Genomic DNA, 13,865 nt, shown 5'->3' on the forward strand with positions numbered 1-13,865 from the left:
GTAAGTGAATCTGTTTAGAGTTCATTTTACACAGGTAATTAGTTAACAAAAAATCATTATGATAATGATTAATTTGCTATTTTTGATCTATGATCCTAGTTTATTCATTGCATTAACATCCTAGTTTATAGAGGCATTTTTTTAGTAAATTATTTTGAGTTTATTCTATTTTTCCTGCAGTCTCTCTAGGCTAAAATGGAACTGAACAGGGCAACCAAAACGAGCACTGTATGAACTAGGATGATGCTAGATAATCTGTATATACAGTGGGAAGAACAGGTATTTGATACACTGCCGATTGTGTAGGTTTTCCCACTTACAAAGCATGTAGAAGTCTATCATTTTGTCAGTGACGGAATCTAAAACAAAAAGTCAGAAAATCACATTGTATGATTTTTAAGTAATTAATTTGCATTTTATTGCATGACATAAGTATTTGATACATCAGAAAAGCAGAACTTAATATTTGGTACAGAAACCTTTGTTTGCAATTACAGAGATCATACGTTTCCTGTAGTTCTTGACCAGGTTTGCACACACTGCAGTAGGGATTTTGGCCCACTACTCCATACAGACCTTCTCCAGATCCTTCGGGGCTGTCGCTGGGCAATACAGACTTTCAGCTCCCTCCAAAGATTTTCTATTGAGTTCAGGTCTGGAGACTGGCTAGGCCAATCCAGGACCTTGAGATGCTTCTTACGGAGCCACTCCTTAGTTGCCCTGGCTGTGTGTTTCGGGTCGTTGTCATGCTGGAAGACCCAACCATGACCCATCTTCAATGCTCTTACTGAGGGAAGGAGGTTGTTGGCCAAGATCTCACGATACATGGCCCCATCCATCCTCCCCTCAATACGGTGCAGTGGTCCTGTCCCCTTTGCCGAAAACCATCCCCAAAGAATGATGTTTCCACCTCCATGCTTCATGGTTGGGATGGTGTTCTTGGGGTTGTACTCATCCTTCTTCTTCCTCCAAACACGGCGAGTGGAGTTTAGACCAAAAAGCTCTATTTTTGTCTCATCAGACCACATGACCTTCTCCCATTGCTCCTCTTGATCATCCAGATGGTCATTGGCAAACTTCAGACAGGCCTGGACATGCGCTGTCTTGAGCAGGGGGACCTTGCGTGTGCAGCAGGATTTTAATCAATGATGGCTTAGTGTGTTACTAATGGTTTTCTTTGAGACTGTGGTCCCTGCTCTCTTCAGGTCATTGACCAGGTCCTGCCATGTAGTTCTGAGCTGATCCCTCACCTTCCTCATGATCATTGATGCCCCACGAGGTGAGATCTTGCATGGAGCCCCAGACCGAGGGAGATTGACCGGCATCTTGACTTTCTTCCATTTTCTAATAATTGCACCAACAGTTGTTGGCTGCCTATTGTCCTGTAGCCCATCCCAGCCTTGTGCAGGTCTACAATTTTATCCCTGATGTCCTTACACAGCTCTCTGGTCTTGGCCATTGTGGAGAAGTTGGAGTCTGTTTGTTTGAGTGTGTGGACAGGTGTCTTTTATACAGGTAATGAGTTCAAACAGGTGCAGTTAATACAGGTAATGAGTGTAGAACAGGAGGGCTTCTTAAAGAAAAACTAAGGTCTGTGAGAGCCGGAATTCATACTGGTTGGTAGGTAATCAAATACTTATGTCATGCAATAAAATGCTAATTAATTATTTAAAATGTGCTTTTCTGTATTTTTGTTTTAGATTCCGTCTCTCACAGTTGAAGTGTACCAATGATAAAAAGTACAGCCCTCTACATTTTTTGTAAGTAGGAAAACCTGCAAAATCGGCAGTGTATCAAATACTTGTTCTCCCCAATGTATATATAAATATATGGGTGGACCACTGCAGTTAATATAGGTTTTGTAACCGAATACTTGAACTGATGGTTGTAGCAGTTTATGGATAGCGAGGTAGAGCAAGAGCGTGCGTTACATCACAAGTTTTGTCTTCGTCAGTGTTTATACGTGTAGCGGGTGATCTATTATCAGGTCATCTGAAATGTGTGAACACAGTTGGTGTCTGTAGCTGCTTTAGATACCAAACCTCACATTCCACTGTACTTCTGAACTGATGCGTTTACTTCCACACAAACATGTACACATTTCTGTGTGTCGGATGTATTTAATAAATATGTTTGCAGTGCTGCAGTGAGTGTGGAGAGGGTAGAACCGTGTAGAACATTGTGTTGCTCCACCGCGCTCTTTGTGAGAGGGTCGTGCAGTTTCCAACACCAGGAAAATTTAAAGACATAGACACACATGCGCAGTTATGTCTATTTTAATATGTTGGATATAGCTTTTAGGATACGCTAGGCTCTATAGGATTTAAAGCAGACTGAGTGCAAATGGGAATAAATAGCAGATAACCGCATTCATGTTTTTAATTTTTTTATTTTAACGTTATTTTAACAGACTGACACCTGGATCTCTTTTGAGGCTGTGCTCTGTGTAGACATGTTTACATATACAATCAGGCACACAAACAACATAAAAAATAAAAAAATAGCATTGATATGTTACCAGTCTATGAAATACTTTTGCATGTTCTCATAACCTGTGTCAAACATGTCCGCGCACACAAACACATACAATACACACACACTCTCTCTCTCACACACACACACACACACGTTCTTCTTCATCCTTCTGGTGTTTTGTGCGGGTGCTGTGTGTGATCTGAGGTGTATTTGTGTGGGTTGAGTGCTGTTCTGTGTCTGCGTGTTCAGCCAGTCCACCCACTCAGTGCAGACTACAGTACAGTTAGAGGGATAGACACAGAGCTCTGCCGTCTATTTCAGGCTCTGGAAGTGCCGCCTGCACTGTTATACTCACTGAGACCAGAGTGACTCACGCACTCCTCCACGCAATATATTATCTTCTCATCTCTTTTTCTCTCTCCAGCTTCCTCTCTCCCTCGCGCTCTCTCTCTCCTTGTCTCTCTCCCTCTCTCTCCCTGTCTCCCTCACCCTTATCTTCCTCTCCTTAGCTCTCTCCCTCTCTCGCGCCATCCAACTATCTTCAACATAATCCCATTGCCTCTCTAAATACAAAGACCGAGTCTTGGACAGGTTTACTCAGTTAAAGTCATAAACGATTGAATCAGTCAAAGTTCAAGGAAGTTAGAGAATGAAGCACTTATTGAACCCTTAAATCGTTGCTCTCTGTTAGTAACAGCAACCACAGGTTGTGCAACCACACTGACAGGAAGAAGGAAGGAATGACTTCCTGCAGCTGCATGTGTTATCTGATGTGGCATAGGGCACCATCAGCAGTATTGGTGACAAACAAACACTATAAGCCAACTTTTGTTGGTTTCTGTGCATCATCCAATGCAATTATAAATTTTTCAGATGTGCACTATAACAAGGAAAGGTTATTAGGGAATTTGTTTACTTTAAGACTGTGAGGAACCCCATATAGGTTCTTTGAGGAAAGATGTCAAAGGGTATAGTAAATAACTATTTATACTTGTTACTCAAAGAAGCACATTAACAACCTACCTGTTCAAAAATATACCCCAAAAGGTTCTTCAAATGGTTCTTTGATTAACCATTGAAAGGGTTTATTTGAAGACCTTTGAGGGGGTTCTTGGAAGAAAATGTAAGGGTTTTGCCATAGTTTCATTGTCTATTTAGGGTTTCCCCACAGTTTCATAATCTAATCTACTCTACTTTGCCCTGATTGTACTGCGGAGACATGTTAAATCCACAGTTCTGCTTTTCTGTTTGATTAATATTTAGTCAGATAAAACAAGGAGAATGGACTGTAATTCTGTTGCAAAACTTTTTTGCATGTTTCATTGGGAATAGTATTCTTTGTGCATAGAGGTATAGTCCATGGTTTATTTAATGTTTAATCAGTGGACTTTGTTCGGTAAAGTTTCAAAGAGATACTAGTAACAAACAGAAATGGTCGGATAGATGTTCAGTGTCTACTAACTAAACCATTCCAGAAGCTTTGCACAATACCCAGTTGTGGCTGATTCTTTCTATGGGACAGACCCAAACCCTAATGTCTCACATTGTCCTACCCAGTACAGTTGGATGCTACAGTAGTATGGCTCCCTATCTTCATCTTATATCAGTTCTAACCTTTGTCTTTAATGCGCTTGTTATTTTTGTTTTCTTCTGTTCCACTTTCAGTGTTGATTAATCATTGGTAATAACAAGTATGTTTATTGTGGAACGTGCAGATTGTATTGACTATTACTGATAAACAGGTTTATGATACTATTATGATGCACATACTTACTGTACCAAGGTTATTTCCTTATGGGAGGTGGGTATAAAGCCCTGATCTGAACAAACCATCAGAAAAGAAATACAGCACAGACAAATCACCAAGACTGCTATGATCCCGCAATTTTCCTCCAGATTCATCCAGCGTACTGTAACAATGAAGACCGTCGCAGTTTTGTTAGCCTTAGTTGTCTGTCAACAGTCACTTGCTTTGGTTCAGGACACACAGCAGCTGGATTCCCAGGGAGAAGAGAGCAAAATCATAGAGGTTTCTGCTGATGAACAGGAACCAGTGGCTGGAGATGGTCAAAACAGTGGCCAGAAAGACATTCACAAGGTGCTAAGAGAGATGAGCGCTATGATGGCGGAACTGATAGTTGAGATAAGACACACAAAGGAAGAGCTGAAAGCTATGGAGGACAGGCTGAGAACCAGTGAGAACAAGGTGAAGGAAATGAAAACAAGCCTTCAAGGTAATATAAATTAAGAGCAATTTGATGCACATTTTCCATTTTTGCAGACACTTTCATCCACAGTGACACACATTTTCATTCTGATCCCCTTGTGGGAGTTGAACCCACAACACTGGTGTTGCAGGCATCATGCCAGCTGAGACACATGGGACCATGAATTACTGCAAACATTACTGCTCATGCAAAATATGATGAAGTCTATTGGTACATTCACTAAATATGATGTGTGTCAACTAACAACAAATAATTATATGACAACTAACAAGAGATGAGGACCTGAAGTATATATCCAATCAGAACACAAGGACTTCCAACCCAGTGTTGTCATGCATATTTTGAAGTTCAACAGGTGGCTTTTGCAGCCTCCATCAGTAATGTGGGCAACATTGGTCCCTTCAACATTGAAACCACTCTGATCTACAAGAAGGTCTACATAAACATTGGAAGGGCTTACAACCCAACAACAGGTAGGCCTAAAACGCTCTTTTAACTCTGAAGTCTCACTGTTTCTATGTCATACTTTCTTCACAAATTCTATGATATGGCAAGTCTTAATGAAGAGCTCTGAAGTTTGAAACAAACTGGGCCAGCAAGGAAAATCCATGAATATAGTCTCTAGAATAATGGCAATTATTCTGAATGTATTGTAAATGAATGTGTACACATATATACACATACACATATATACACTACCGTTCAAGAGTTTGGGGGCACTTAGAAATGTCTTTGTTTTCCATGAAAACCTACATGAAATGTGTTTAAGTAGGAAGTACAACAAAATCAATAGGAAATATTGTCACTGACAAGGTTAAAATAATGTTGTTTTTTTCTTTTTTTTATACTGTCAAACTTTTGTGCTTTTGTCAAAGAATCCTCCATTTGCAGCAATTACAGCGTTGCAAACCATTGGCATTCTAGTTGTCAATTTGTTGAGATAATCTGAAGGGATTTCACTCTATGCTTCCTAAAGCTCCTCCCACAAGTTGGATTGGCTTGATGGGCCCTTCTTACATACCATACAGTCAAGCTTTTCCCACAACATCTCAGTAGGGTGGAGATCCGGTGACTGTGCTGGCAACTCCATTATAGACAGAATACCAACTGACTGCTTCTTCCCTAAATAGTTCTTGCATAGTATGGAGCTGTGGTTTGGTTCATTGTCCTGTTATAGGTGGAAATTGGTTCCAATCAAGTGCTGTCCACAGGGTATGGCATGGAGTTGCAAAATTACCTTCTTCAAGATCTCTTTTACCCTGGTCTAATCTCCCACTCTACCAACACCAAAGCACCCTCAGACCATCACATTGTCTGCACCATACTTGACAAATGGCATCAAGCACTCCTCCAATCACCTTTTAATTTGGTCTGCGCCTTAGATTTGTCTGTCCATAAAACTTTTTCCCAATCTTCCTCTGTCCAGTGTCTGTGTTCTTTTGCCCAACTTAATCTTTTCTTTTTATTGGCCAGTCTGAGATATGGCTTTTTTTTTTGTTGCAAATCTGGTGTTTTAAGACTGGTGTTTTGCGGGTACTATTTGAGGACCAGTGAGGCATCTGTTTCTCAGACTAGACGCCAACACTTAACCGAATGAACAATACAGACCAAAGTCCCTTTAAGTTACATGTATACCATAGTTTGATTGAACTGTGTTGATGTCCTTCTCCTGTTCTATAGGAATCTTTTCAGCACCAGTGAAAGGAGCCTACTACTTCAGCTTTTCAGGCCATAATCACTCATCTAGATCCATGGGCCTTCAGCTGATGAAGAACGGAGAACAGATGATCACAGTGTTCAACCATGCCTCTGGAAACCGCCATGAGACCGCAACCAATGGGATCTCTCTGCAGCTAAATGCAGGAGAACATGTTTACATGCAGCTCAGAGCCAATACGTGGATCTTCGACAACGGCAATGACCACAGCACTTTCATTGGCCACTTGTTGTTTCCTCTGTGAGGAGAAAGATGCTGATTGGTCCAACCGTGTGATATTTGGTAGGGTAGTTCTGTAACCAAATGTTTTGTTCGTATAAGTGAATCACTGGGCGGATATTCATTATGCATAAACAACCCAGAGTAAAAAAAGAAACTATACAATAGCTGACCAGTACCTACGTTCAGTTACATTTTCCTGAGTGGCCTGTGCAGTGCACTGTCCCACTTCTCTCGGTCATCTGTCAATGCAGGGCCGTTGAGATGAGATGACTGTATACAGCTTCAGTGCAGCGTTTGGTCTGGCGCGTAGTCGTCCATACTGCAGCAACTGTGTGATGCCATTTCATCAGCATGTCCCAAAATCCGTGTGGAATGCTTCTGATACCTTGTCAAATCTATGTCGTGCGGTATCCGTGCTGTTCTGGAGGGGTCAGATCTGCTGCAACTGTATTAAACTGTGTAAGGACGTCTAAGGAAGGGCTAACAATCCAACCCCAGATTAGCCCTGTTATGAGTCACTAAAAGATAACGTGCTTTAAATGAAGTTCAATCAAGGGGTCCAAACCCTTTGAATCAATAAGATTTCTCAACAGATTTCTGTGACAAATATCACATACATCTATACGTATTGTGATTATGAAATGAAGAAACATTTTCATTGTTTAAAAGACTGTAGGTGTTGGGTGAATAACCTCTTTAACTCAGTTCTGTGGGCAATTGTGTTTATTATGGTGGATTAACATTATCACGATCATTAAAAGCATTAATGTCACAAACAGTACTGAACTGTCCTTTTTATTGTTTGTATGGTAGTCTTTGCAGCCCTGACTTCTGTCAATATCTAATTCCTTCATTACAACACACTCACTAGAAAGCTGTGTGGTATGCTCTTAACTGTAAGTCACTCTGGATCTCTCTGCTAAATAACTAAAAAGTAAATATATCATTAGTATTTCACTCTAGTGTGCATAATCTTGAGCAATCTACAGTGATAAATCATGTAATTAATCATGTTTTTGCTATTTGGCTACTTCTATCTCTCAACACTCCGAACAAGTGCTCAAATAAGTCAGCTTTTCATAACAAGTCACTCCATGCATTCAGTGTATTTTCAGAAACAATGACTGTGCAGTTTCTGATTTATTTGTAAATTCCTCTGTGTGCTATAGAAACCGAATGGCTTCCTCAAAGGTTCAGCTCCAGGTATTCATAAGGTGGGTTTGTCTAGTAGGGATCAATACATTTTCATATTTTACAAATGAATCAGTGATTGTTCTGTTCATACATTTTATGGGTCTATAGTCACGGAGATTCAGTTAATTGGTATAGTAATGCAAGGATCTTGTCTGAGAAGAATTCGAGGTTCAGACTTTATGAGAATAGTCAGGAGTGATGACAACATGGGCTCTGAATTCAATACATATGGAGGGATTGCCTGAGGGAAGGAATGGGGGGGGGGTGTATGTGTGTGTGTGGGGGGGGGGGGGTTAAATCTCTCTATGTCCATATGGTTTGGAGGCTTAATAACTGTGGGGAATTTGGGAAGCAACAGGGGGTTCCTAAGAGATGGGGGATGGGACTGAGAGAGGAGTAGACCGGTCGTATTCTGAGAGAATGCCACTTACTATGGCAGCACATCCAATAAGAGGCTGTTTGTCCTGGGTGGGAAAAGACAGATCTTGATCTCTCTTGCCAATCTCTCTCCTACTCACAGGCCCATGTTGCTGACTAAACAGCAGGCCAACATATTATAGATACATAAACGTAGCAACGAGGTTAGTGTCATATGATCTCTCCGCCCCAAATGAGATTACGCGGGGTCACAGAGATTTCTGATGTACCGCAAGCCCACAAGGACATCATTCTCTTCTGCTTCCCTAACCCTCTCTCTCCTTCCCATTCTCCATTTCTCTTTTCTCGTTTATTTTCTCTTTGTATAGTCATAGCCTTTTCAAATGAAAACATCAATTCAGATTATTTTAATGTTGTGTTCTGTCCTTCAGATATGACTGTATTATTGGTTTTTATTTAACAGAAACAGTGGGGAAAGATAAGAGGGGTTTTTGCCAAAAGAGAAATGTGCGCCAAATATAGCGGCTAGGACAAATACACGTAATTCAGAACAAAATGATGAATGTATGTACTGTAAGAAATAGATGACCAGACCAGTTTTCCCGCATAGTTGTATTACTTTTTTAAAGGGTTAATCCAGGTTAATAATCAGTTTATTACCAATACTACCAATAGGGGAAATGGAAAATGTGAGCATTTGTCACACTCAGTTCTTAAGTATGGATTCTGCCCTTTAATTCAATAGAACATCTACAAAACTTTAAAAATAGCTTTGTAACCAACATTGATGACCTCCTTTCTATTAGGTATTACAGTAGTATCATACAATCGGGTAATAAGAGAAAAATTATTGAGCTTCTCACAGAATCTCCAGGCACTTCAAGAGCACTACTTTATAACAGGTCAACAAGCAGAGGCCTTGAATAGAGCCTTTGAATACTGCAAGATCCAAAGACGGAGGTTCGTCATGGAACATGGAGTCTTCTCAGGACCTTGTCTGGGAGTCTTACAGATGATAAACATTACAAGATGACAGCAAAATCCTGTCAACAATTTGACATTATTACATGACCCCCTGATTCCTACGTCTCACCAACACAGTTGCATCTCCACAATAAGAAAAATGCAAAAAGTGTGTGAGTCCTTAAAGATGTCCTCCGTTTTTAAAACTGAAAGCATATTTGTGTGATTTCTCATATAACAGGAAAGACTCATGGACAGAGAGTGTGAAGGTTGCATTGGTAGATGTAGGCCATGTCACATTACATTAAAGTTACAAGGCTCACCGAGTTCACCAAGGAAGCAGAACCACTGTGCTGATTCACTATGGGGGGGGGGCATGTGTAGGAGCCTCAAGGCACAATGGAACAAGACCATGGTAGCTGCTGTTCCACCTAGTTGGGTTCTGTTAGAAATACTATAGATACGTCTCTCGTAAACACTCAAGATACCTACCTCAATATCCATATGTTATGAAAGCATTCCTGCATGCACTGTGTACACACAAAAAAGCTCCCTGGTACTACAGAGGATAATATATTAACCAGAATAATGCTGGTTAGAATGGAGGATACTGTACAAACCAGAATCTCCTTGGTAGAATAGAGAATACTGTACATACCAGAATCTACCTGGTAGTATACTGTATATTATACAAACCAGTATCTCCTTGGTAGAATAGAGGAGGTTGTTTTAATGAATTCTCCTTCTGCCACCACAATGACTATGCTACTTCTATCACAGTGTACGGAATGTCTGTCCTCCAACCACTCAGCATGATAAAGCTTTGACTGTAAGCGTTATTGGCATCCGTAGAAGCTCTCGACTCAGACTTGGCACTTCCCACAGAATCAGTCGCTCTTCTTCTTTCAAACAAGAACACCCCCCACATCCTATTTTGTGAACACCCAACAGTAAGTCCTCGATCTCCTAAAATGTCCACACTTTAACAGTGTAAAACTCAAAAGCCAGTCCTCACTTTGATAGCAATTCAAGTACAAACACATGCGCCTGTCTGCTGATTCGGACTGGCTCCAGACACAGAAAGACCCCTGTCCCCTCCTGACCCCCGCTACTCAAGAAACATGTGGCGGGGAGCAGGACGCACCGCTCAACCAACTGGCCGTGCCAATGAAAACCCTGCCCGCCCTCTCCTCAAACAGCTGGAGGACAGGACCAAAGCCCCTATTAGTCTGAATCCACATGGTCACTTAAACATATCACAGAAAAGATGGCTTTACGTTCAACCACAATAATGTATGTCTCAAAGCAATCTAAAGAAATCAACATGTCTTTGAAAAAGGGTGGAAATTATTATTTGCAAACGGTATATGAATGGCTAAAAAGGTCTGTTTAAAGGCAGGTATGAGGCACGAAGAGACAGTAACTTAGAAAGCGAGCTACAATCCCATCATCTGTAGATTATAGAGCAATGGCCATGGCCACTCTTTCAAGTGTAGCATGAAAGTTCAAACACAACCACACTGACAAAATGAAGAGTTCACTCCAGAACTTAACATAAAATGCATTTTGTATTAAAAGTTGTTTAATCCAGACAGGTGAGTATTGAAAGGCTTGTCAAAGGTCAAAATTACAATTCTCTCAGTAATTCACATTTAAAAAGAAACCATTATGTAAAAAAAGATTTAAAAAAAAACATGGCTTACTTTTCATTGGACCCACAACATACTGTTTGGGTACATATTATCATTGAAACAGTACCAGTAAGGGGGAACAAATAAGCCAAACATTGTCCTGAAATAATAGTTAGTCTGTCTAGCCTTCAGCTTCCTCATTGAAAAAGATATAAAGGAAGTCACCCTCTTTCACTATAAACCCAAATGACACCAAGTTCGGTTGTGATTGAGATCTTCTTGATTGGCACATGTAGCAAGGCACTTGACGTGAGGTCCAGTTGACCCGTGTCACGTCAGTAAGGCCGTTTTTAGCGCCCATTGAAGACTGACACTGGCAGGGGAAGTTCTGAATTCAATCCAACGTCACCGAGCCCAGAAGGAACACAAAAAAAAAAGAAACAATCCACAACAGCCCGATGGCTCGACAACGTCTTGGTGTGTAATGTACAATGGTTTGATGTTCACTGTTATGGTTAAATGTATTTCAACCAGACGCTTGGGTTTAGATTAGTTATAGTGACCAGTGCATGTACCCTGACAGGAGTTAGGAGTTTGACATTGTAGAAATTAAAACATGAGCTTTTGCAGGGAGTTTCCAATGTTGGTGGGCAAATTTTCCTAGAGCCCAGCAGGATCTCCAGAAAGTGTCCAATCGTTGTTCAGTATAGGGAAGAGTCCTCCAACCCCCTATCAAAGCCTGAACGACCCGCCCAAAAGACGTGTAAAAGTACAAATAGTAGCCTAAGTAATCCAAACCCACCAAACAATTTCATAACAAAACAATGCAAAAGTTAAAGTGTCTCTCTTAGGTTTTACAATAAGACATTCCCATTGAGGCATGTTTCCAAAAAAGTGTCACTTACAAAGCTGTGTGATAAAAAAAAACACAAACATTCAAGTACTTTGTAATGTAAACTCTTTAGGGTATTTCGATATCGATTATTGGCATCGTCTATGGTGTGTGCAGTAATACAACAGTGGGCAGCATTTGAATACTGACGGTCACAAAACGAGGCCGTATCATTTTGTAATGAACAAGTTATCAAAACTGGTCTTGTTAGACGATTTTCACATCAGCGTCACATTTGCAAACCTAAACATGTTTTCTTAAAGAACAACACAAGAACAACAGCGATCTCCACCGCTGGGTAAAGAGGAATAGTTCATCTGTCTCACGATTTCTGCGAAGAGTTCGTCAACCAACCCTTTATTTTTGGCAGAAGTTTCCATAAACGGGCAATTCCACTCCTGAGCCAGCGCCTTGCCTTCCCCGGAAGAGACCTCTCTTTCGCCTTGCAAGTCCACCTTGTTTCCAACCAATACCATGGGCACTCGCTCATACCTTTTCACGCGGATGATTTGATCTCTCAACGCCTTGACGTCTTGGAAGCTCTGCTGGTTGACCAGACTGTAGACTAGAATAAATCCCTGACCGTTTTTGATGTACAGGTCTCGCATGGAGGCGAACTGTTCGGTCCCCGCTGTGTCCAGTATCTCCAGAACAGAGGGGGACGAGTCCACCTCAATTTCCTTTCGGTAAAAATCCTCGATTGTGGGGTCGTATTTCTCAATAAAGGATCCAGTAACAAACTGGACAGTCAGTGCAGATTTTCCTACTCCGCCCGAGCCCAATACGACCACTTTATACTCCCTCATGGCTTCAGAAAGCAGATAGCCCCACTCCGCAAATGCTCTACCCGCCTGCTGGCCGGCCCGATGTTTTCAGACCGCAGACAGGCAGACCTCCTACCAGGGTGGGAGTTGTACAATCTTTCGGCTAAAAAGCTTTCGCAGGTCGCTTCCAAATATACTGCTAAGAAGCTGAAGCGAGTGGCCGTTATTGAACATTAATATATAACCGTGTAGTACATCTTCTGCTGTTAGTATTGGGCCACCGCGTTGGATCAGTTCACTCTGTCTGGCGTTTCCTGCCCAGTTTCTCAGCGCAGGGCTGAAAGAAAAAAAAAATACCAACGTCACGAGCCACGGCTTAGTTCCGTTTTTTAAAGGGGCAGTCGCCCAAAACATTAGTCTACGGAAATGTTAGTCACCCACTCTTGTCAGCTGACCCATGCGCTTATAAAAAAATCTGGTTACAAATCGTCTCCAACAGCCTTTTAAGTGATGTTCATACTTATATAATGATGACTAAAATCAAGATGTTGCTCATTTATCGGCCAATCATAATTGCTTACTGAACGTACTAATGTAATAAGCTATTGATTAGTGGTGACTATGGAGTAAATGTCCACCTTTTGAATGAGAAGAGATTTGCAAATTAATTACATGGAATTTCCAGGCAGGTCTGAACATGTAACCAATACAGTATAGATCCTGGTTACTGCATTCCAAAGGCATACATTATTTGAACCTGAGTATAAGCTGATTTTAAAAAAAAGATTTTAATCATGTTGCACATTATCAATACAAACAAACAAAGGTAGAATGGCCATCAAGCATTCAAGAAAATGACAAATAAGCTGATTGCTTATGCCTAATGGCCCAAATTGGTTTTACACAGAGGTACTAAATTGGTTTTACACAGAGGTACTAAATTGGTTTTACACAGAGGTATAATTGTATGGCTAATAATGAGGGCCTAATAAAAACGGGATTGTGTTGGGGTTTCAAGGAGGAAATTGACAATATGGGGGCCTCAAGGTAAAATAAATATCCGGTGTATTAGAAATGCCAAGACTCATTTCTGATCTCACTTGTTCCTTAGATTGTTGTGGGAAAATGTATATTTAAGACTGAAACATGCCATCACATAAGGCAACAGTTACTGGAACCGAAAACTACCATCTCCACATAAATGTGAGTGTTGTAATCACTGAAGCTCTTTAAATGAGGAAGTATCATTCGTCTGTGTAGAATCCACTGGGACAGGTTCCAAATGCCCCAGGGCACTTTCTGTAAACTGGTGATGACATATCCATCCTCTGGGCCAGAAGAATTACATGTCCTCATTTTCTCTTCAGTGCTGGTGGTAAGCACTGAACATGGGTGTGCAAC

At 41.0% G+C, this 13,865-nt stretch overlaps 2 protein-coding genes across 3 annotated transcripts; one reads left to right on the top strand and one right to left on the bottom strand.

The window, feature by feature from the left end:
• The first annotated feature begins 4,164 nt into the window (after positions 1–4,164).
• Positions 4,165–7,405, top strand: LOC105024567 (complement C1q-like protein 2). Of its 2 annotated transcripts, none has more exons than XM_010894590.3 (3): positions 4,165–4,709; positions 5,072–5,176; positions 6,384–7,405. In XM_010894590.3, exons 1-3 carry the CDS (start codon positions 4,349–4,351, stop codon positions 6,662–6,664), a joined length of 747 nt encoding a protein of 248 aa, XP_010892892.2. In that variant the 5' UTR covers positions 4,165–4,348; the 3' UTR covers positions 6,665–7,405. The 2 variants fall into 2 exon arrangements, with proteins under 2 accessions (XP_010892892.2, XP_010892891.2); XM_010894589.3 differs by having other exon boundaries at positions 4,166–4,709; positions 5,051–5,176.
• A 3,321-nt stretch (positions 7,406–10,726) lies between these two features.
• LOC105024566 (ras-related protein Rap-2b) lies at positions 10,727–13,111 on the bottom strand. Its single transcript, XM_010894588.5, has one exon. It carries the CDS (start codon positions 12,504–12,506, stop codon positions 11,958–11,960), a length of 549 nt encoding a protein of 182 aa, XP_010892890.1. The 5' UTR covers positions 12,507–13,111; the 3' UTR covers positions 10,727–11,957.
• Between the last annotated feature and the right edge of the window lie 754 nt (positions 13,112–13,865).

The sequence above is a fragment of the Esox lucius genome, chromosome 3 (assembly GCF_011004845.1).
Source record: "Esox lucius isolate fEsoLuc1 chromosome 3, fEsoLuc1.pri, whole genome shotgun sequence".
Classification (NCBI taxonomy): Eukaryota; Metazoa; Chordata; class Actinopteri; order Esociformes; family Esocidae; genus Esox; species Esox lucius.

What these genes read in the sequence shown, in the direction of transcription:
- LOC105024566 (XM_010894588.5), bottom strand. Translation starts at nt 12,506, where the DNA reads ATGAGGGAGTATAAAGTGGTCGTATTGGGCTCGGGCGGAGTAGGAAAA.
- LOC105024567 (XM_010894589.3), top strand. Translation starts at nt 4,349, where the DNA reads ATGATCCCGCAATTTTCCTCCAGATTCATCCAGCGTACTGTAACAATG. An exon ending in AATGAAAACAAGCCTTCAAG is followed by an intron (nt 4,710 to 5,050) that starts GTAATATAAATT and finishes CATATTTTGAAG; the next exon opens with TTCAACAGGTGGCTTTTGCA. An exon ending in GGCTTACAACCCAACAACAG is followed by an intron (nt 5,177 to 6,383) that starts GTAGGCCTAAAA and finishes CCTGTTCTATAG; the next exon opens with GAATCTTTTCAGCACCAGTG.